The sequence below is a fragment of the Engraulis encrasicolus genome, chromosome 9 (genome assembly GCF_034702125.1).
Source record: "Engraulis encrasicolus isolate BLACKSEA-1 chromosome 9, IST_EnEncr_1.0, whole genome shotgun sequence".
Taxonomy (NCBI): domain Eukaryota; kingdom Metazoa; phylum Chordata; class Actinopteri; order Clupeiformes; family Engraulidae; genus Engraulis; species Engraulis encrasicolus.
Window position 1 is genome coordinate 11741458 of NC_085865.1, and position 24936 is coordinate 11766393.

At 42.5% G+C, this 24936-nt stretch overlaps 2 protein-coding genes across 3 annotated transcripts; both read left to right on the forward strand.

The window, feature by feature from the left end:
- Positions 1–211: 211 nt before the first annotated feature.
- LOC134455443 (tripartite motif-containing protein 16-like protein) lies at positions 212–8639 on the forward strand. 2 transcript variants are annotated; one of them, XM_063206498.1, is made up of 6 exons: positions 212–862; positions 4458–4553; positions 4698–4931; positions 7263–7422; positions 7512–7571; positions 8110–8639. In XM_063206498.1, exons 1-6 carry the CDS (start codon positions 272–274, stop codon positions 8637–8639), a joined length of 1671 nt encoding a protein of 556 aa, XP_063062568.1. In that variant the 5' UTR covers positions 212–271. The 2 variants fall into 2 exon arrangements, with proteins under 2 accessions (XP_063062568.1, XP_063062569.1); XM_063206499.1 differs by having other exon boundaries at positions 4479–4553.
- A 5092-nt stretch (positions 8640–13731) lies between these two features.
- LOC134455449 (tripartite motif-containing protein 16-like) lies at positions 13732–17059 on the forward strand. The gene is made up of 6 exons (XM_063206504.1): positions 13732–14337; positions 14610–14705; positions 14849–15082; positions 15639–15798; positions 15887–15946; positions 16533–17059. Exons 1-6 carry the CDS (start codon positions 13747–13749, stop codon positions 17057–17059), a joined length of 1668 nt encoding a protein of 555 aa, XP_063062574.1. The 5' UTR covers positions 13732–13746.
- The last annotated feature ends 7877 nt before the right edge of the window (positions 17060–24936 follow it).

Sequence of the window (24936 nt, forward strand, 5' to 3'; positions counted from 1 at the left end):
AAAATACGTATTCAAGCAATGTTATAAATTACTGAGTGGAATCGGTAGGGACAGATTACAACAGCTCAAAGTTCTCTTCTGTCCTCTCTGTGTGTTGCTATGTTACTGGCTCCAGAGGCCACTCCCCCTGCTTAGGGCACGGCACTTTTACACAGAAATGAAACTCAGCTCTGCTTCCTGCTCTACCTGCTTTGCTGCTCTGTGTGAGAGACAGAACGTAACCCAGAGAGGGACAAAGACTGAAAGACGGGAGAAAGATAACAGTGCAAACATGGCAGAGGCCAATGTGTTTCTAGCTCAAGATCAGTTCACTTGTGCAATCTGTTTGGATCTACTAAAGGATCCTGTTGGAATTCCCTGTGGACACAGTTTCTGTATGGATTGTATCTCAGGCTGCTGGGATCAAGAGGATCCAAAGGGAGTCTACAGCTGCCCACAGTGCAGACAGACTTTTACTCCAAGGCCAGTTCTGGGCAGAAACACAATGCTGGCTGAAGTGGTGGAGAAGCTGAAGCTTCTGGGACTCCAGTCTGCTCCTGCTGCCCACTGCTATGCTGGACCTGGAGATGTGGAGTGTGACGTCTGCTCTGGGAGAAAGCGGAAGGCTGTCAAGTCCTGTCTGGTGTGTCTGTCGTCTTACTGTGAAACTCACTTCACATCTCACAATGATCTCTTCCCAGGGAAGAAACACAAAGTGATTGACGCTGCTGGTAAACTGGAGGATCTGATCTGCTGTCAGCATGATAAACTGCTGGAGGTCTTCTGTCGCACTGATCAGACATGCATATGCATGCTGTGTGTCATGGATGAACACAAAGGACATGACACAGTTTCAGTTGTAGCAGAGCGGACAGAGAAACAGGTGAGGCATCATATATTCCCTCAATAGCAGAAATGGTCCATTATCAATCAAGTTAAGATTTAGTTATGGTTTAAAACACTCCATAACAAAAAAGAAATTTAAAATATTCCAGGCATAAATATTCAGTATTTATATATGTAGCCATACTTTTTTGATTTTTTTCAATCTGGCAGAAACTTCCTTGGTATCATATAGTGAAGCAAATAATACTGTATGTGTGGTTCTATCTACTACAAGTAGGACCAATTGTATGAGCAGATGCCGTGAAAAATGTATATACCGGAGAAAGGCCCAGATATTACGCTTGTGTAGTGACTAGTGTTGCTTTTGGCAGCACATTTTATTTTTAGTCTTAGTTAGTCATGTTTTGACAGTGTTTTTTGTTGGGTTGTTTTAGTCTAGTCAAGTCACAAGACTTTTAGTCTTTAGCTAGTCTTGTCTTTGAGAGCTTTGTTGTTACTTGTTTTAGTCTAGTCAAGTCACAAGACCTTTTAGTGTTAAACATTTTAGTCGGCTAGTAAGACTAAAATGTTCCTCTGACTACAATGGCTAGACTAAAATGTCACATACTTTTCCTCACAATGAATGTTACATAGCCTGCTTTTTGTCATACATTTATGATGATGAAAACTGACTACAGTTGCAGTCTAGTTTTTGTTAAGTAATGATTATCTTGCAGATGCACCAATGAACACATTTAACATTGAGGATTTTTTTTCCTTTTTCTATTTAATGACAGCTTTTTTGCCACTTAAACAGTACAACAGCATCAACGTTGGCAGTACCCATAACGAGGATATAACCAAAAATGATTTATTGGATTAACCTAAGAAAATTGTGGAAAATATTTCCACCAGATTAAATCAAGCACATTTAGCATCAAAGAAAAAAATCTCAAACTTCCATTCATTTAACTTCACTTTGTTGGTTTGATCTTAAAGTTGGTCACACAACACAACAAACGTGTCATAACAAAAGTGATACATTGAAACGTTTTGAGAACTTGTAAAAAAAAATCCGACATCAAGCAGCCTCATCCCAACCAATCTCTCAATCAGTGCCTGGCACCTGATTACTAAGGGCTGGTAGGTCATGAATCAATTACTGCTTGCACCTGCAAATTCCTCATCACTCTGGTCACATGACACACTTTCACCTGTATATAAAGCTGGACTGCCACAGTGCCTGAGTTGCTTACCTGACTGCCTACTGGCATGGCTCAGCAAAGTGCTTGCTTGACTGCTTTGTGGGTATTCTATGCGAGCCAGCCTGTGGCAATTTTAGCTCATGGCTTTTGTTAACTTGCTAGGCACATCATGCATTGCTTTGTGAGCTAGCTTGTAACATGACTTGTTAACTAGCTTGCTGCATTGCACATGTCATGCAGGTGAGAGGTTCTAAGGGAAGAACCATCCGCATGGCAGACAATTGGTTATACATCCTCTCGATAAAAGTTATGATGACAAAGTGATATCAAGTCCAACCAATACTCATGATTGTGGCACAAGCCTCTGATAAAATTCTCAAGATCTCATGCTTGTGAGAGACAGTTCTGAAAAGTAGTTAAAGAGAGCAGTGGCAGAGTGGTTCCATGCTAAGAGTGCTTCAGTCACGGTGAAGGATGGGAGGTGGGACAGAACCATGATCATGGTAGGCTACCTCAGTTATGAAGGGGAGGAGGAGGGAGAGAGGGGAGGAGGAGGGAGGGAGGGGAGGAGGGGGTGGTGGGGGGGTGGCAGGTTTCCTTACACCAATTGCAGGTCAGGAATCAAACTAATTTGAATGTTGTGTGTACAGACAAAGATTATATCAACACAACTAACAGAAGTGAAATGAACTTTGTTCAAGTAGGCCTATGTATTAATTACTAATAATGAGAAGGAGGAGTAAGAGTGGAGAAGTGTTATGAAATTCGTCAGCAGGTGCATTGCGTCAACAATGTAGGCTAGTGCGCTCTGCTGAATATGGACACCTTCCTACACAGTTATGCACCATTCGAATTGGCATCATTATTATTATCCTAATAATCATCATCATCATCATCACCATCATCATCATAATAATAAAACTGATAGTAGGCTATGCGTAATAGTAGGCCTAATTTTAATTCGTCAATAGGCCCTACATCGCGGCAACAATGCCGCAAGACGTTGGACTTTTTTTTTTATAGCCCTGGGATTTTGTTTTTGACCATGAAATGTCTTAATAAAAGAAAGTCTGGCCTTAGCCTATACATCAACTTGAATCCAGCATATTGTGGCGAAGAAGAATGCAGGCAGGCAATCTTGTTCTTTATCAAAATGATATTGATGGACATCTTTTATGTTTGTTCAATAAAATGGTTAGTTCACTTTGAGTTTGAAAGACGTGTCCCTTCCAATGTATTAACGATAAGCGCAGAGCTGCCGGCCTGTGACATGCCCATAACTGCAATAATTAACATAAATATTAACCTTTGTTTAAATGCACTTAAACTGAAATTCGACAGAATGACGGACCAGTTTCATGTTAACGTGGACTTGTTGCTGTCTCGGGGTACAAAGAGAGAGAGGGGGGGAGAGGGAGAGGAAGAGAGACGCGCACGAGAAGCTCCTGTCTTCCAAACGTTCAATAGTCCGACGATATGCACTTCTTTGGAGGTTAATCCAGATTCAAATTATTATTGCCCCGTGTCCCATGGGACAGCCGCATAACGCACAACACATTACGGCAAAAAGGTTCATGTTTCACTATCGGCTACGTTTTCAAAGATAAGTTGATTGTGCCACTTCGCGCCATCTGCATGGGAATGTTGTCAATTAGCTATTTCATTATTCTTATAGCCTAGAAGTCGCTCTTTCTCTGGGGTTCGGCTTCCAATGTTGCTGCATCAACGTCAAATAATTCATTGGCGGTGGAAGATTGACGGATGGGACTGATTGACAGGTCAGATGGAGCATCGGGGGAAAAAAAAATCTCGCTTGCGTTCACTGCGTGGGTAATGCATTATTTTCTGCTGTTCAACAAAATCTGACTTCTCACACAAACAAGACTTTCGTATCATTAATGAGCATTTAACATAATGGCATGTCAATGTGTCTGGACTCCGTTGTATTTGTGCACAGATTACTTAGCCTTGTCGGAAATAAAACGTCTATCCAAGCAGCGGTAGTCTCAGAAGTGGGGCGCGCAATGGTGCATGCAAATGTTTCGTTTCTCTTTTTGTTTTGTTTTGGATCACGTCATGGTTTTTATTTCCGCAATAATGTTTAGTCATAGTCATCGTCATGCAGCAAGTATTTGCGTTGCGTTTCCTCTAAGATTTCCTCATGTGGCCATGCATTTAAGTCACCTCTAGTTTAAAAAACGTCAAGCAGTTAACGTTTTCGTCATGACAATTGGCTTGCAAAATGTTCGTTGACTGAGATATGTCGTCCTCGTTGTCGTTGACGACAGCAACACTAGTAGGTACCAGTATGGCCTGTATAAAGGATATATGCTTTGGTCCTATTTTCACAATGAATCAGTATCCATAACAATAATTATTCAAGAAATAATGTGTGATTAATTTAGATATTTCACGTTTACGCATTCAGTTTTCTTTTTTCATGTCCAGAAAGAGCTGGGAGAAACACAGCGAAAATTCCATGACGTCATCAAACAAAAGGAAACTCACCTACAAGACATCAGAAAGGATGTAAAAACTCTTCAGGTAAGTTAACCTTCACATAAGACAACAGACTGCCAGATTTATTAGTTCTTTGTTATGATCACAAGACAGAGAAAATGTCTTGCTGCCAATCACAGATGTTTGTAACAGATGTTCTCCATGCGGTGTTGTCTTGTGTTCCAACAGTGTTCTGCTGATGCAGTTGTGGAGAACAGTGAGAGGGTCTTCACTGAGATGATCCGCTCAATTGAGAAAAGACGCTCTGAGGTGACGAAGCTGATCAGAGATCAGGAGAGGGCTGATGTGAGTCGAGCTGAAGAACTCATGGAGACACTGGAGCAGGAGATTGCTGAGCTGAAGAGGAGAGTTGCTGAGCTGGATCAGTTCTCACAAAGTGAAAATAACGTCCGTTTTCTCAAGGTACCATGGCATCATAAACATTACATTTAATCACAACATATAGTTCATAGGAAGTGATTCCATTTCATTTTAGTGAACTATTTCAAAGAATAATAAAGTTTAAATACCCTTTTCATTAGGTGATGTTCTGTACATAAGGGTCATTCCATGTCAATTCACATGATTCCCTAGAATCTCCCCAGGTGACCCTCTCCGATTAACCCGATATCTCACATACAGGTACCTTTTGATGTCAATTGAAAAAATACCAAGTATTAGCACCCTACGTCCAACGGTTGCGGAGATGAAGCCCTCCAAAGTTAGGGTGCCATGCCCACTTTGCAAGCCTGTGAATTGCATACAAAATTTACAAGCAGATTTTGACACCTCTGGTTTTAGTTTGAAGGAAGATACAGGCCTAAAAATCACAATGGCCCCTCAATATGACCCTGTCTACCAGATGATGTACTTACAAATGGTATGCCTTCATTATTTTTGGCTATATTAAGCCTTAAAAACGGAATTAGTGAAAAGCGTGTTGAAGAGTCTTGCCACTTTGGGGTTCCAGATCTTGGAAACTATGCATGCTTTGGGAGTTATAATTGATTTTCCATCATATTTGGGAACTGTACAGTGTATTCCAAAAAAAGTAGGGCGCTCAGACTTTAAAAGATAAAATAGGAGGGACTCAAAAACAGCTTTGGGACAAAATGACCTTACGGTACCCTCTACTTCAGGCCTCAAATTAACCATGTGGGCACTTGATGACTGGAACGCCCTTTTAACCCCATGTACAGTAGCACTGTATCAAACATTCAAGCTTGGAAAAAAGTTGTTTTTCAAAGTTCTTCATATTAATCTTGGCCTTCAAAGTATATGTGTTTTTCTCTATATCGTATCACAGTGTCTGTTTTGTCTGCTGCCATCTGCTGGTTTAAAAAAGTAACAACAGCGTAATGTAAGAAAACAAAAGGGGCTGGAAAATCTTGCCCATAATTAACCAATAAAGCACTGCAATTATTATACAGTATATTGCTATATAGTTATGATTTTAACAAGCATGATGAATATTTCTAGTTTAAATAATTTCCTAAGTGTGACTGATTAATGCTCAATCATGATGCCAGTCCCAAGATGGCCTCACCCTGCACTACATTTCTACCAGACATGGGGGTGGGGGTGTCCTGGTAGAAATGTAGTCATGATTGAGCATTCTGCATAATGCTCATTAAAATCATAATTAATATATAGCAATATACTGTAGAATTAAAGTGCTTTATTGATAGCCAAGCGAGCTTAACCCCTAGGGGCGTCTAGATTTCTTGGCTACTTTATTGGTAAATTATGGGCAAGACTTTCCAACCCCACTGTTATTGCGTTTTTTGACCAGCAGATGGCAGCAGACAAACCAGACACTGTGATGAGACATAGACAAAAACATATAATGAAGGCATGGCATTTGTAAGTACATCATCTGATAGACAGGGTCATATTGAGGGGGCATGGCGATTTTTAGGCCTGTATCTTCCTTGAAACTAAAACCAGAGGTGTCAAAATCTGCTTGTAAATATTGTATGCAATTCACAGGCTTGAAAAGTGGGCATGACACCCCAACTTTGGAGGGTGCTATTACTTGGTATTCTTTCAATTGACATCAAAAGGTACCTGTATTTGAGATATCGGGTAAATCGGAGAGGGTCATGTGGGGAAGGCGTGTGAATTGACATGGAATGACCCATAACTATAATGTGTTCAGAGAGTGTGTGCACCTCCACCCTCTGGTGGACAGAAAAACTCACGCACCACGAACGTGCCAACAAATGAATGTACACACAAACTCGGACGATCACATAACTTCCGTGACAGAGATAAAAAGCACCCGAAAGAATATTGTGAAGACCAGTGGTGTAGTCTACGGAGAACGCAGGTATAAGGAGTATACCCACTTCTAAATTTTAGGGACTTCAGTATACCCACTTAAAATTGATTGATCCATTGTTTAGAATAGCATTAATATATACAGTATACCCACTTCAGCAAATGCTCGAATATACAGTATACCCACTTCAAAAAAGTAGACTACACCACTGGTGAAGACTGTATATTCTCTGGTGCAAGTATGTAAGGTGCAACCGTTTGCCTTTTGCAGGACATGTAGAATGTGCTCTTGCTAATGGAGCCCAGTGTTAGTTCTGGTGGCCACAGAGTGTAGCAAAGCTGTCAGCTTCCTCTGGGAGCTCAGCTGATCTAGTTGGTCTCCTTACTCAGCTGGGTGTATATTACTAAGCAGCGTAAAGAAATCAGTGTGTGATTATTTATTAACATTTTAAATTCATTGTTTGCATCTCATAGAGTTTCCAGTCTCTGTGTGCCTCCACTCCATCTGACAAGTCATCTACGTGCTCAGTGCATACAGATGAGCTTTTTGAGAGAGTGAGTGACAGCCTCACTGTGCTCAAAGACAAACTGCAGGATGTGCTCCACCAGGGACTACAGGACATGACTAAAACTGGTATGTCTCACAGTCACAGATATAATGTTGCACTGCCCCCTCATGGCCAGGTCAAGAATGCTCAGCACTATAGTGCTTCTTTCCAACAGGTGAACAAATCAGCATTTTCAGACCTTCAGAGCCTGTGACCAGAGAGGATTTCCTGAAATGTAAGTAAACCAGTCAAGCAATGTAATTACTAACACAGAGAGCACACACACATAGAGTGCATTCAAATCATGAACACTCTCACAAAAGCAGCACACTCACACATAGACTACATTCACATGTGTGTGTGTGTGTGTGTGTGTCACACAGTGTGTGTATCATGGACACACACACACACACACACACACACACACACACACACACACACACACACACACACACACACACACACACACACACACACACACACACACACACACACACACACACACACACAATAAAGCGATGTGTGTGTGTGTGTGTGTGTGTGTGTGTGTGTGTGTGTGTGTGTGTGTGTGTGTGTGTGTGTGTGTGTGTGTGTGTGTGTGTGTGTGTGTGCGTGTGCGCACAATTTGGGGTTTACTGTATATGTTTGGCTTGTGAAGGTGACATGTAAACTGTAATTTAATGATAGCAGTTAATTGTTTCATAATACTACTGGACTACATGTTTGACAAATTGTTAACAACTTAATAATTATGATTTTAAACCCAACTACAGATTCCCATCAGCTGACATTGGACCCCAACACGGCTCATACTCTGCTGAGGCTGTCTGAGGGAAACAGAGTTGCAGAAAGGGTTAATGAGAGTCAGTCATATCCTGATCATCCAGACAGATTTAATAATATGGCACAGGTGATGTGTTCAGAGGCTACATCTGCCAGGTGCTACTGGGAGGTTGAGTGGTCTGGAAATGATGTGTATATAGCTGTTTCATACAAGGGACTGAAGAGGAAAGGATATAATGATGATGTTAAGCTTGGGTTCAATACAAACTCCTGGGCTTTGCGTTACTATTCATCTCAGTTCACATTCTTCCATAATAGTAAACAAACTGATCTCCCTTATGCTCAGACCTCCTCTAGAGTAGGAGTGTATGTGGATCACAGGGCAGGAACTCTGAGCTTCTACAGTGTCTCTGCCAACACTATGACTCTGCTGCACAAAGTAGAGACCACATTCACTGAGCCACTATGTCCTGCCTTCTGGCTCCCCTGTGTTGGCGACAAAATCCAATTGTGTCAGTGATAACAAACCAGCAGAAAAACACATTCACGTACATTTGCCAAAAATAAATATACAGTAGGCTATGTGAAACTTTTTAGCCCTTCCGAAATTTCCACACTTTACAATATTCAGTTTAGATGAGACAATTGCTCAGTGGCAACACCTTGCTGTGTTGTAAAAAAAAAGGCTGTTTGATTTTCTCTCTGTTAGATTCAACATAAACACTCTTATGTATAATGTGGTCATTTCAGTCATGAAGCTAAGGGTTGCATGCTGAATGGTTGTTATATAATATTTCATCGCTAAGAGACAGTTTTCCTTTTGTTTTACACAATGCCGTAATTGTAATTGTCCACTGGGTAGCCCTTTCATTGTAATTGTGGTCACAGCAATAGGCCTATATGGGGGAACCTTTGTTCAGGTGACAGATGTTGCCTGATGGAGGGGAACACATTCACTTTTGACTGCAGGCTATCTTGCCGTTTGTATGGTAAACATCTGTCGTGGTGAGCTATGCTGACTTGGGATGTACTGCTACTGGATGCACTTCAACATTGCGATGAGACACAATAAACACGCAAAGAAAGACTTCAAGACTGTTTATTCATGCATCCAAGGGTTTACACCTGCTGAGCAAGCGTGTCTGATTGGTGTGAAGTCAAGCAACACTTTAGAGGCTTCAAGCGGTAGACTTATGCCTCTGTTCCACTGCCGGTTTTCTGGTCTACAGCTCGACACAGTGTGACTCGGCAGCCACTTTTTGCTTTATGATTGAGCTGTGTCATGTGTATTCAAAAAGCAAAGAGCGGCGTCCGAGTTGCGCTGTTTCGAGCTGTAGGCCTACAAGAAAACCGGCAGTGGAAAAGAGGCATTAGTCTCTATAGCTTCCATGGTAACACTTTATTTTAGGGATACATCTATTAGCACTAATACATACAATGTTAATGCCAGCATAAGTAACTTGTAAGGCATGTAGCCTATTAAGCAAACGGTAAGGCCTACTAGCTCTTTACTAAGGTTAAATTGGTAATAAATCCCTTATTGTGCATGAACAAGACATTTGCGTCTTAATATGCGACCTTGCCTACTGCACTTGCGCTTGTCTCCTCGTCCCGCCCCCCGGCCCCTCCTCCGTGGAGAAAACAATAAAGTTTCCCAGCTGTCAGCCTAGCCTGAACAACTTTTGAGGGATTTTGTTTCATTCAACATCCCAATTGCAAATGAGAAAAAGACTGAGCTTTTACATGATATTGAAATATAATGCTGTTGTCAGTGATGTCATCATGACGAGAAGCAAGTGGAGGAGGTAAGGTTGCATATTAAGACGCACTCATTCTCTGATTAGAGTCATTTGCCGACAGTGGGTCATCTTTAACCCTCAAGCGACTGGGCTGCTTTTGCTACTAATATGACAGAGCGGGGTCATCTATGACCCCAAAGACTTTATATAGGAATAACACTGTATAGTGTACATTATTTTTGAGGGGTCAATCAAATTTATTTACCTCGTTGACATACTTCTTCATAAACTTAAAGCAAAAAAAATATGCATTTTTACATTTTAATGTTTTGCTGAAGGGTAGTCAAACTTACATGCACATATTAAATAGAGAAAAAAATCATTCACAACATATACAGTATATTGACAAGCTGTCAATTGAAAGGAAATGTTTTTCTGATGAAAATGACAGAAATAGTGCACAAAAATATGTGACCGGGGTCTGACCCCGCTCGGTCGTTTTAGGGTCAACAAAATACTGTATGTAGGTGACAGAAATAAGATAGAAACAGACTGAAGCAAACTAGATCTCAGATCAGATCAGATTATAAACAAAGATTGGATGCCAACAAAACACATTTTATATAAATAACAAAAGTGTAAGTGTAAAATTACTTTGACAATATTGAAGACTTGCACGTCAAAACATGCCTGGCTCACCTTGAGTGAGTTATTGTTAAGCCCAGCAAACTGATTACATGTGGCGTGATGAAATGGCCAGCACTCGTGGCTGTGCATCTGTGGTTTACAGAGCAGTATTCTATATGATTTATTCCATATACACTCACAGACCACTAACGTTATTATGCTGTACCATATGCTATTGCTCTGCTTATCACAGATGCACAGCCCCGACTGCTGGCCATCTCATGTAATTACACCAAGAACAGCCACGTGTCATAAAGTAAATATTCCCTTTACAATCCTGGAAGAAAAAAACTACTTTCCCCTCCACAGTTCTGTATGTCACCTTGAATGGCTGTACATGGTGGGTAGTCCTGCTGTTCATTTCTCTCATGATCAGGAGAGCAGTCAGATTGGATTAAATGTATTGGACTCTTCATATTGATGCTCTTGGACATCTCCATTCTCCAGACTGCATGAAAGTCAGAGCAACATCGGAGTGAAGAATTTGTCTGTCCACAGTGTGTGAACAAACCTGCTGTGCAATGGACACCAAGGACGCGGTGAGACCCAGGAAAGCATTTCATCCCCCTGTAGCTGCAGAGGAGCTCTCCTCTCAACCAGGATGTGGACAAGTCTGTCTCAGAGGAAGGAGAAGCAACATGTGTGGTCAAATCAGCAGACTCTGTATGGCAGACTCAGACCAGCCTCTCCCCAGTGAAGTGTTGCACATCTCTGCCGAGAGGATGGCAAGGGAAGATTTCCTACACTGTGAGTGCAGATGTGTGCACACATGCACGCACGCACGCATGTGCACACGCACACACAGATTCACACATGCATACACACACCAGTCTGTACCCCACCAGCAGTGGTGTAGTCTATGTAGAACGCAGGTATACGGAGTATACCCACTTCAAAAGTTTAGGGGCTTCAGTATACCCACTTAAAATTAATTGATCCATTGTTTTGAATAGCATAAATATATACAGTGTACCCACTTCAAAAAATGCTCGAATATACAGTATACCCACTTCAAAAAAGTAGACTACACCCATGCCCACCAGTAAAAGTACAAAAAACAATAGGTTATGCATCAAATTCGGGAAGGATTGTACAATGTTCTTAATCTCCTTTCTAGATTTCTGTCGATTTCCTCTGGACCCCAACACCGCCAACTGATGTCTATGTCTGTCAGAGAGTAACAGGGAGGTGGCAAATCATGAGGTGGGCCAGCCGTGTCCCGATCACCCAGAGAGGTTCCAGAGGCACCACCAAGTGCTCTGCAGAGAAGAGACACCTGCAGTCTGCTACTGGGAAGTCCAGTGGACATCATTCATATACATAGCAGTGGCCTACAAAGACATCAGCAGGACAGGATGGGGAATGGACGCCTGGCTTGGTACACAATCACCAGTCTTGGAGTCTGAGCTGTTCTCCTGCAAAGTTCACCTTCCTGCATGGCAATGAAGAGACTGACATTGAGCTGGAACTGAGCACCTCCAGATTAGGAGTGTATGTGAATCACAAAGCAGGAGCTCTGTCCTTCCTCAGTGTCTCCAATGATGAACTGACCCTGCTGCACAAAGGTCAGACCACTTTCACTCAGGCCCCTTTATCCAGGGTCTTGGCTTCATACACGCTCTAAAATAAACTTAAGCTAATAGAGGAAATCTTTGACTTAAGATACCATGTTAATTAAAGTATCACTGCCATTTATTTAATTCATTTTAAATTTAGATGATTAAATCTATTTATTTCTGCCGTCAGGAAAAATGAAATAATAAAAAAACCAAATCTCTTAGTAATATATGATGTATGCTAGAGATGTCTTGTTGTCAGATCTCATATCAGATCCATAATAAAAACATACAGGCTGCATACTGTACAGAATGATGGAGTGACCATACTGTAGGGCAGGGATGTCAAACTCAGGCCCGGGGGCCAAATTTGGCCCGCGGAGCCATTTTATTCGGCCCGTGAGATCATTTCAAATGTGTTTTACAGTTGGCCCACATACACCATTAATGTACAGCGTAACACAACTTGAACTGAAATTTGCTCTATCACAGGATGTGCAGACACATTTGAACAGACAAATACGATGGGAAAGAGTGTGTGAAATTTAACTATGAGTATGAGGTGCATGAATGCACAATTTTAGTCCATTTTAGTTGAGTTCGGCCCGCAACTTCATTCCAAATTTTGATTTTGGCCCTCAGTCAATTTAAGTTTGACACCCCTGCCATAGGGGTTTGGGTGGTGTGCTGATTCTCAAGCAGAGACCACACGTTTGCTACCTTGGAAGCTCAGATTCAAACCCGGAATGGGTGAATATCCTCCTCTTCACTAGCCTACTATATTTTTACAATGTGCAGTACACGCACGCACACACGCACGCACGCACGCACGCACACGCGCACACGCGCACACACACACCAAAAGCAAGAAAATATGTACAGTATATTGCTCTCATCAATTAGGCCCTCAGACATGCAAAGACTCTTCCACCTCAGTAGATCACAATAACGGTATAGCAATAATTAGAGATGAAATATGAATAAGTTGGAGATGATAGGCTGAACAAAATCTCCAACTTATTCATATTTCATTCTCATATTTCATCTCTAATTTAGAATAGCGTTGTACATCAATTACTCATACTGTACTTCTGTGACTGAGGCAAACAAAGTTTGGGCATTGAGAGGTTTATTGCAAGCTCACTCCTGCCCTCTGCTGTTCAGATGTAAAATAACTGTCTCCAGAGGTGAAGTCGAGTCAAAGTCAAGTCAAATCTCAAATCTAGTCCACTCCCAAATGAGGACAAAATTGTCCAATCCAGTTAAGAAAAAATATGTTGCCCTTCAAACAACAGAAACAGCTCTCATGAAGCATTTCATTACAAATCTACACTACACATTCCCTAGTGCAAGATGACAAATTCATTTTGCAAACTAAGTAACCAAGCAATGTTATAAATTACTGAGTGGAATTGGTAGGGACAGATTACAACAGTTCAAAGTTCTCTTATGTCCTCTCTGTGTGTTATCTCTCTGTTACAGGCTCCAGAGGCCACTCCCCCTGCTTAGGGCACGACCCTTTTACACAGAAACGAAACTCAGCTCTGCTTCCTGCTCTGCCTGCTTTGCTGCTCTGTCGGAGAGACAGAACGTAACCCAGAGAGGGATAAAGACTGAAAGACGAGAGAAAGATAACAGTGCAAACATGGCAGAGGCCAATGTGTTTTTAGCTCAGGATCAGTTCACTTGTGCAATCTGTTTGGATCTACTAAAGGATCCGGTGACTATTCACTGTGGACACAGTTTCTGTATGGATTGTATCTCAGGCTGCTGGGATCAAGAGGATCCAAAGGGAGTCTACAGCTGCCCACAGTGCAGACAGACTTTTACTCCAAGGCCAGTTCTGGGCAGAAACACAATGCTGGCTGAAGTGGTGGAGAAGCTGAAGCTTCTGGGACTCCAGTCTGCTCCTGCTGCCCACTGCTATGCTGGACCTGGAGATGTGGAGTGTGACGTCTGCTCTGGGAGAAAGCGGAAGGCTGTCAAGTCCTGTCTGGAGTGTCTGTCGTCTTATTGTGAAACTCACTTCACGTCTCACAACGATCTCTTCCCAGGAAAGAAACACAAAGTGATTGATGCTGTGGGTAAACTGGAGGATCTTATCTGCTCTCAGCATGATAAACTGCTGGAGGTCTTCTGCCGCACTGATCAGACATGCATATGCATGCTGTGTGTCATGGATGAACACAAAGGACATGACACAGTTTCAATTGCAGCAGAGAGGACAGAGAAACAGGTGAGACATATTAAATTCTTATACTTTTAATAACAGCAATGGCAAACTTCAGTCCAGTATCCTACTTTTTAGTAAAACTCTCCACAATACTATAAATATAATTAATATATGTCATGAATGTTTCCATTTACGTAAGGACATGTACATTACTTGTGCATTTCCATGTACTGCATTATTAATTCAGATATTTAAAGTTAACTGATTCCATTCATTATTATTATTATTATTACTATTATTATTATCATTATTATTATTATTATTATTATTTCCAGAAAGAGCTTGGAAAGAAACAGAGGAAATTCCATGACGTCATCAAAGAAAAAGAGACTCGCCTACAAGACCTCAGAAAGGCTGTGAAAACTCTTCAGGTAAGTTAACCTTCGTTCACTGACCAGCCATATTTATTTCCTTATTACGATCACAAGACAAAATATGAAGAAAATGTCTTGCTGCCAATCACAGATGTTTGTTACAGATGTTCTCCATGCGGTGTTGTCTTGTGTTCCAACAGTGTTCTGCTGATGCAGCAGTGGAGAACAGTGAGAGGTTCTTCATTGAGATGATCCGCTCCATTGAGAAAAGACGCTCTGAGGTGACGAAGCTGATCAGAGATCAGGAGAGGGCTGATGTGAGTCGAGCTGAAGAACTCATGGAGACACTGGAGCAGGAGATCGCTGAGCTGAAGAGGAGAGTTGCTGAGCTGGAGCAGTTCTCACAGAGTGAAAATAACATCCGTTTTCTCAAGGTACCATGGCAGCATAAATATTACATTTAATTACACATAGTTTATAGGAAGTGATTCCATTTAATTTTAGTGAACTATTTCAAAGAATAGGAGAGGGGAAATACCCTTTTCATTAGGTGATGTTCTATACATAGTAACTACAATGTGCTCAGAGAGTGTGTGCACCTCCACCCTCTGGTGGACAGAAAAACTCACGCACCACGAACGTGCCAACAAACGAATGGACGATCACATAACTTCCGTGACAGAGATAAAAAGCATCTGAGAGAATACTGTGAAGACTGTATATTCTGTGGTGCAAATATGTTTTGGTAATAAAGTTTATGTAAGGTGCAACCTTTTGCCTTTTGCAGGACATGTAGAATGTGCTCTTGCTAATGGAGCCCAGTGTTAGTTCTGGTGGCCACAGAGTGTAGCAAAGCTGTCAGCTTCCTCTGGGAGCTCAGCTGATCTAGTTGGTCTCCTTACTCAGCTGGGTGTATATTACTAAGCAGCGTAAAGTAATCAGTGTGTGATTATTTATTAACATTTTAAATTCATTGTTTGCATCTCATAGAGTTTCCAGTCTCTGTGTGCCTCCACTACATCTGACAAGTCATCTACGTGCTCAGTGCATACAGATGAGCTTTTTGAGAGAGTGAGTGACAGCCTCACTGTGCTCAAAGAGAAACTGCAGGATGTGCTCCACCAGGGACTACAGGACATGACTAAAACTGGTATGTCTCACAGTCACAGATATCATGTTGCACTGCCCATCATGGCCAGGTCAAGAATGCTCAGCACTATTGTGCTTCTTTCCAACAGGTGAACAAATCAGCATTTTCAGACCTTCAGAGCCTGTGACCAGAGAGGATTTCCTGAAATGTAAGTAAAGCAGTCAAGCAATTTAATTAGACCAACACACACACACACACACACACACACACACACACACACACACACACACACACACACACACACACACACACACACACACACACACACACATTGAAATACATGCCTCCAGGATACAACAGGATACAATATGTTACATACAGTACTGTAAATGAAGATTTGCTAAAATGTAATGTACCATACAGGTCAGCTTGCATTGTACAGAGGGTTGGGACTAAAAGCTATGCAAAAGAGATGCTAAATGCACTTAATGATGGATGTGTGTGTGTGTGGGGGGGGGTTAGTAATGTGTGTGTGTGTGTGTGTGTGTGTGTGTGTGTGTGTGTGTGTGTGTGTGTGTGTGTGTGTGTGTGTGTGTGTGTGTGTGTGTGTGTGTGTGTGTGTGTGTGTGTGTGTGTGTGTGTGTGTGTGTGTGTGTGTGAGAGAGAGAGGGGTTCATATAATGTGGCATGCGAACTATAATTTCATAACAGTTAATTGCTTCACAATACTGCAGGACTACATGTTTGGTAAATTGTTAACAAATTAATAATTATTATTTTAAACCCAACTACAGATTCCCATCAGCTGACATTGGACCCCAACACGGCTCATAATGAGCTGAAGCTGTCTGAGGGAAACAGAGTTGCAGAAAGGGTTAAAATGAGTCAGTCATATCCTGATCATCCAGACAGATTTAGTAATGTAGGACAGGTGATGTGTTCAGAGGCTACATCTACCAGGTGCTACTGGGAGGTTGAGTGGTCTGGATATGTGTCTATAGCTGTTTCATACAAGGGGCTGAAGAGGAAAGGAAGTAATAATGATGTTAAGCTTGGCTGCAATACAAACTCCTGGGCATTGCGATGCCATCCATCTGTGTTCTGGTTCTACCATAATAATAATGACACTCTTCTCCATTGTGTTCAGATCACCTCTAAAATAGGAGTGTATGTGGATCACAGGGCAGGAACTCTGAGCTTCTACAGTGTCTCTGCTGACACTATGACTCTGCTGCACAAAGTAGAGACCACATTCACTGAGCCGCTTTATCCTGCCTTTCGGCTCCTCGCTGTTGGCAGCAAAATCAAATTGTGTCAGTGACAACAAACCAGGACTAAAACACATTTATGTCCATACCAAAAAATAAATATATATTATGACGTTTCAGAATTTCCTCTCTTTGCGATATTCATCTTAAGACAATTGCCTTGTTGAAATATTGTGAGGACTGATAGTAAAGAAGCTTCTTTTGTTCATTTTGTTTGTTTGCTTGTTTGTTTGTTTTAACATAACACTCTTAAAGGGGTATGCCACTATTTTGGGGCTTAATACAGTTAAAATCGTTGGCCGGGGTTTATAAAGGTGGTAAAGTGTCTTATTTTTCATGTAAGCCGTTGTCTTGCTTTAAGACAAGTTAAAAGAGGGAGTATGTCGCTAAGCTAGTGAAAGTCAATGCTACAATGCTACACGAATCCATTGACTTTCACTAGCTTAGCGACATATTCCCTCTTTTAACTTGTCTTAAAGCAAGACAACGCTTAACATGAAAAATAAGACACTTTACCACCTTTATAAACCCCAGCCAATGATTTTAACTGTATTAAGCCCGAAAGTAGTGGCATACTCCTCTAAGGATAATATGGCCAGCAAAAGTTCCAAGATCCATGCACAGCTTCTAGGTGCTGGTAAACGCAGGAATCTGCCATACTTCAAAAGGAAAAACTTGTATAATATGACCAGTTCAGTCATGAAGTTAAGGGTCACATGTGGAATTGGTGTTCAATATCTTGATACGTCCATTATATAAAAATTCTAGATCTGGCCCTCTAGTGTCAGTGCAGTAGCAATGCTGTCAGTCAGTGCGGTCATGCTGTCTGTACTGGAGTCAGTTGCTGTATGTCCTCATCACTTCATCCTGGTTGTAGAGGTAACAGTACTGATTACTACGTAGTACATACTTCATCCTGGTTGTAGAGGTAACAGTACTGATTACTACGTAGTACATACTTCATCCTGGTTGTAGAGGTAACAGTACTGATTACTACGTAGTACATACTTCATCCTGCTAGTAGAGGTAACAGTACTGATTACTACGTAGGCCTAGTACATACTTCATCCTGTTAGTAGAGGTAACAGTACTGATTACTACGTAGTACATACTTTACTGTTAAAGGATAGTTCCGGCGTAAAATGAAAGTTTCACCATCGCTTTCCCATGCCACATAATGTATCTAATGATGAGCCATTCTGGGAAATGCCGCGCCGTTATGGAGTTAGCTAATTTTAAGCTTTTTGGCGAAAAACGCAGCCAATGCATCACAGCGGGGCCAATTATAGGCCTATTATTTTCTGATGTTTCCCCGCTATAAACAACTTCAAAAACGATACACACTTCATCACAAAGGTCTCGTCAATCAAACCGAGGCACAGAGACGATCATCGGATCACTGGCCAGTGTTTTCAGAGGTGTCTCTCACTGTTGCAACTCTTTCACCCGGATGCAGGCTACTCAATCAGGTGGCTAGGTAGGCTAAACATGGTCCGCGGTTCTTACACCGGCTGCGACCGTAAAATGAAAAGCTGGAACCCCGACCGTTTTCACCGACTGCCACTGTCTAAACCAGCCATATTACGGGAATGGCTAATAGCATCAGAAGTGGACGAACTGACATAAAAACCCAGACGGATTGCGACTACCGTGTGTGCAGGCAGCAGATTTGAAGAGTTGTATGGAGAGTACAGGTAGGCAGACTACTCTTACAAAGTAATTGCAACACGGTATAATATAACATGGATTCAACTTTGTAATAACACACCACTGGTGGTGTACTTACATCTGTAAGAGCACTTCTAGTACGACTTTATAAAATTCCTCCAGCCCTCCTCCGTTGCGTAATGGTCCATCTGACCTTGCGCGCCCTGGTCAATTAGTGTCTACTTCACTGAAACTACTCTAGCATGCTTGACATCAACCACATCGAATGCCTCAGGTCGCACAATTTCACAATTTCACTTGCCATCCCGCGCTAGTTTGTTTTGACAGTTTATTTATCTCCTGTAGTGGGCTACATTTACTGCACCTGTATGCCTTCCCAAAACAGAGTGCTTGCTGGCAAAGACGCGCGGTGTTGCAACCAGTTTCACAGACACTCAAGATTCATGAGCCAGACACATTTACACATGTTTCTCTCTCTTCAAACATACCTCCATAGCCATGCGCCTTTTTGGTACAGCATTCATCTTTAGACGGTTTCGTTTAGGTGTTCCATCTCCCTTACTCTTCTTGTAGTCATCATCCTCGAAATGCTCTCTCCATACACGGTAGTAGCGATCCCTCAGGGTTTTTATGTCAGTTTCGTCCACTTCTGCTATTAGCCATTCCCGTAATATGGCTGGTTTAGACAGTGGCAGTCGGTGAAAACGGTCGGGGTTCCAGCTTTTCATTTTACGGTCGCAGCCGGTGTAAGAACCGTGGACCATGTTTAGCCTACCTAGCCACCTGATTGAGTAGCCTGCATCCGGGTCAGAGAGTTGCAACAGTGAGACACCTCTGAAAACACTGGCCAGTGAAAGACTGTGTGGTCCGATGATCGTCTCTGTGCCTCGGTTTGATTGACGAGACCTTTGTGATGAAGTGTGTATCGTTTTTGAAGTTGTTTATAGCGGGGAAACATCAGAAAATAATAGGCCTATAATTGGCCCCGCCGTGATGCATTGGCTGCGTTTTTCGCCAAAAAGTTTAAAATTAGCTAACTCCATAACGGCTCGGCATTGCCCGGAATGGCTCATCATTAGATACATTATGTGGCATGGGAAAGCGATGGTGAAACTTTCATTTTACGCCGGAACTATCCTTTAATCTTCATCTGAAGGTGGTGGCTCATGGATGTTTTTTTTTAATAATACATCCATGTAAGTTGCTGTTTTGGTACCTGTAGGTTTTTAAAGTCTTTACTGTGTGTAACATTATCTGTAAACATTAATATGTGGTACTGTACATTCTTCATATTCTGAGTCTTTTTTGTTTGTTTGCTTTGTTTTTTTTCTTGAATGGAGAGTACATACTTTGAATTGAAGTAATGCATGTAAGAAAATATAATAATAAAGTTTATAATGTAATGGTCTTGGTTGTCACACGTCCATCATTCACTTTCAGAAAACAAGAGCATTGAATTCAAAAAATACTACATTAGATATCGACTTTGGCTTTAAAAGCAGCATAAATCCTGATTTAAATGTACAGATTACAAGATAGATGTTACCTGCTGGCTGTGTGTAAGTATCAGCAGTATTGAGCTAATTAGTGACTGTCATATTTAATGAAAGTAAGGGTAACCCGAAAAGGAAGATAGGAGTCGCACACAAGAGCTGAATGCAAAATGAAAAACTGTATTAAACAAAGCCGAATAAAATAAATAAAACGAACAGACAAGGGACAAACATTTCGGGTCTAGCCCATCATGTTCCCAGGTGTGACTCCTTTCTTCCTTTTCACCATACTGTTCTTGGAATTACGCACCGGGCGAAATGCTCAGGAAAAGACATTGGCGCGGAGGCCACCCCACCATTACTATTCACTAAGGGTAACCCTGCATACAGACCAACTGATATCCAGAAAGTTCCTAGAGTTATAGGCAGACTATTTCCAGATAGCAAGCAGACCTCAAAAAGTAAGTTAGATGCATTACATGCATTTGCGTCCTGTTTATCATGGATTAACACAATTGACGTAAAGTACATGCATTATTATTATTCATTATTTATTTATTATTTATCATTAAATAAAAAACTGTCAAATAAATACACATATCAGTAAGCCTAGTTTTATAAACACACGATGTGATGTTATTTTCTCTAAGTGCCTTGGACTCTGCATGGCAGGGACGTCCTCCCTGAGCCAGGCTTGTGCCTGACCGCATACCTGGGACTAGGTGTTACAGTCCTTGTTTACCTAAGGTGGATGGGGCTGATAGTCATCACAGGACGGGTAGGAGGGGGTAAGGGTGTCATTGGGGTCGTCAGGTGGGCACCCCCCTCATCTATGGTGTTACGTTGATGGGCCCACGACACCTGAAGGGGTTTCAACAGCAACACCTGGCGTCGCAGGTGTGCCCTCCACTACCATACCCCCTTCTAGACTGCACACCCCTTGCGTCATCTCATCTTGGAGCCCAGGTGTTGTCTCTCCTTCTTATCCACAGCCACTGACTTGCTTTTTCAGCAGCCCTGGCCATTGGATTGGTGTTGGGCTTGGCCTCTGATCCCCATGTCCTTGAGGAGACTGGTCACAGATCTGCCCACAAAACCTCTGCAGCCTACCTCTACAGGGAGAACTATGGCCTTCCAGCCCTGTTGCTCAGCATCCGCTGCCAGCTCAGCATACCAAAGTTTCTTCCTACCGAAGTTTCTTCTATACTAACTTTGTCAGCTAGTCATTTTGAAGACTATAGAAGGATATAGCATATCAACGTTGTCTAAACAAATGTTTTGTATACTGTATAGTATTTGTCTGTCTGTCTGTCTGTCTGTCTGTCTGTCTGTCGGTCTGTCTGTCGGTCTGTGGGGCTACTGAGTAAACGGTCTGTGAGATCATAGAAAATAGAAATCCTGACAGTGTGTAATGGCTGAACAGATGAAATGTGTTCTACTGAATTTTAAACATTAAAAATTTGACACTAAATGTAGTGACCCCGTAGTCCAAAGTATTGGTGTCACATGGCCTTGTATTACATGACTCACCACCACCTGTTCCCTCCCTCTTCCCTGGCCACAGACAACTCGGCGTGGGTGCTGACACTTGAATTTGACATTAAATGTAGTGACCCCACAGTCCTAAGTATTGATGTTACCTTGTGTTACCTAACTAACCACCACCACCTGTTCCCTCCCTCTTTCCTGGCCACAGACAACTCTGCGTGGGTGCTGACGCGTCGCGGCGGTTGGTCGCAGCGGCTGGTCGCAGCGGCTGGTCGCAGCGGCTGGTCGCAGCGGCTGGTCTCAGCGAGAGCAGAGCGTCTTCCAGCTGCCCATCCAGGTGTCGGACGGCGAGGTGCCGGTGCAGAGCAGCACGGCCACGCTGACGGTGCGCGTGTGCAGCTGCGACGCCGACGACAACGTGCTGTCCTGCAGCGCCGAGGCCTACACGCTGCCCGCCAGCCTCAGCCGCGGGGCACTCATCGCCATCCTGGCCTGCATCCTGGTCCTCCTGGGTAAGACATGTCAAGTCTTTATTATCGAGTCAAGTGTTTATTGTCACATCTCTTAGATTCAGCGAATCCATACACAATGTAATGCACACCGTACCTCCAGTGGCACACTGTCAGAGTCACTGAAAAGATGTCAAGTGTTTATTGTCACATCTCTTGGTATCACTTGCCAGCGTTTAACTAGTGAAGATTCAGGCAATCCATACACTGTGTTTAAGTGTGGCGCTGCCAGGCAAGTGTGTAGCCAAGTGTGTCACATGTCCTTCTCAACACAACGCTCACATTTGGGACATAATAACATAATGTATGCCTGGACAAACATGCTTGATTGTTAAGATGTGTGGAGTTAGAAAGTTCTCCATGTCTCAATTTGAATGCAGTGTTGAATCGCCAACAAATGTGTGTTTTATTGACCTTTTTCAAGAATGTGAAAAACACGGTGGCATTAAGCTTTGGGTACAACTCTTGTTTTCAACTGTTTTTGAACAAAATGTTGCAGACTAACTCAGGATTTCTACTCAGTGAAAATATATTTAGCATGAAGTCATCTGGTATAAAATGGCTTAAATCAGGGGTGTCAAACTCATTTTGGTCCGGGGGCCGCATACAACCCATGTGGACCTCAAGCGGGCCGCATTAGTAACATCATCGCAAAAAAAAAAAAAAAAAACGTAAAGCAGAGGATTAGTGTTCAGTACTATCACGTTTTAAGTGTGTTGAATATGTAGAAAGCAATGCAATACTGATAATCCTATGCAAAATTTTTGCCAACCGTCAATTAATTAAATATGGGACAGTTCATTTTGGCAGGGGGTCTGGGGGTTTTCCCCCAGAAAATTTTGTATTTCTTATATGTAATTTCCTGCATTTTCACGCATTCTAACATCCCGTTTCCAGTTTGAGCTTAATAGGAACCAATACAAATCCAATTATATTTATTATTTAATTACAACCAATACCAATACAATACGAATAAGAAGTATTAACATTTTATCTCTATTTATGAGGTCTATACTATAATATATGAGCTTTATCAAATGCCTGTTACAGTACAAATTCACTATTTATAATAGAAGTGTGATGTGCACTTTACTACATAATATACAGTGTAACAGAGGGACCATTGGGTTAATGTCATGCAGGTCTCGATTTTGCCCCGAGGGCCGTAATTGCGCATTTCGGTTATTTCGTTAAAAAAAGGAAAAAAAAAAAAAAGTTAATAATTTTTTTTTTTTTTTTTCCTCCGGGCCAGATGGAACCCTCTGGCGGGCCGGATGCGGCCCGCGGCCCGGATGTTTGACACCCCTGGCTTAAATGGTGTTAAGTATTGGCAGAGGACGCGCTCAACTTCTTGGAAAACCGAAAAGCTTTTGGGTGCGAGATAAAAAGCGTCAACTTAAGGAAGAAGAAATCCGCACTCACAAACTGCGTCTCATTATTTATTTATATTACCACCATGTCCAAAAAGCAAACGCGTTTCGGCTAACAAGCCTTCATCAGTGCGTGGTAAATGGTGTTAAAACATGATGCTGAGGGCTAAGTCTGAGCACATACCTCAACTCCATTCGTGCCTTGCATTGAGAAATCCAGTTCTAGTTAGCCGATGCTAACATTGGGCTTTAGCTGTGCTTCACCAGGGCATGAAGTAGCTATCGTTATAAATCTCCACCCATTTACAACGCTCAAAGTTCCCCTAAACTTCATTCTGTAGAGTCGCGGGGTTGTTGATATGCAAAACGAGGCATAGAAAACTTTGGTAGGCAATGCCATTTGGTAAACAATGCCTGCAACTGTTAAAGTGTCTCTGGCGCAGGCTATCCGGCTGTTGCAGTCCCTGTTACAATCCAAAGAAATCCAAAGTGACAAATTGGTTTATGGCATTCTCTCTTCTTGTTCTCTCTCTATCCTCCCATATCCCTTTTCTTCGACTCTGTCCATCTCTCTCCCTCAGTCATGATCCTGCTGATGTTGTCTCTGAGGAGTCATCGTAAGAAGCTGTACCTGACTGAGGAGGAGGACTGACGCTGTCGTGGCACGAGCCCCAGGCCCCCCTGCTGCCCCCGGCCCTGGCGGACACTGGCGGACACGGCTACGTGCTGGCCAAGCTGTACGAGGCCATCCTGGACCCCTGTGCGACGGCCTACGACTCGCTGCAGACCTACGCCTACGAGGGCGAGGGCTCGGTGGCCGACTCGCTCAGCTCGCTGCAGTCGGCCGCCTCGCACGCCGACCACGACTACGACTACCTGAGCGAGTGGGGGCCGCGCTTCTACAAGCTGGCCCAGATGTACGGAGCTGTGGACGACCACGCTGGGCCCTGCTAGCATCTCCAGCAGGACGCAGCACACAGCATGGAGCCCCCTGTGGACACAAAGCACAGGCTGCAGCCACATGCAGGATTAGCAACCTTTCACACCACGCAGGAAGGGAAGGGAAAGACGGATAGAGAGAGACAGAGATGGAGAGAAAGCAAGAGAGGTAGGGCTGAGGTAAATCACACATGTAGGCCTACAAAGAGGGGTAAAGAAAGAAAGAAAGACATACGTATTACTAGTCGTTTGCTTTCGCTGTTAGATTTGCTAAGAGACATAGATGACTGCATTTTCATGGCAAAGGACCTTACAATGCATGTACGTATGCATTTGGGTGAGTGCATACGAGAGAGAGAAAGGTGAGTTGAGAGAATTATGATTGATTTCTTCTGAGACAATGATAGCACTTAAGCTATGTTGCTGAGCCACCAAAGTTTATATACTATCACCACGAGTGCTG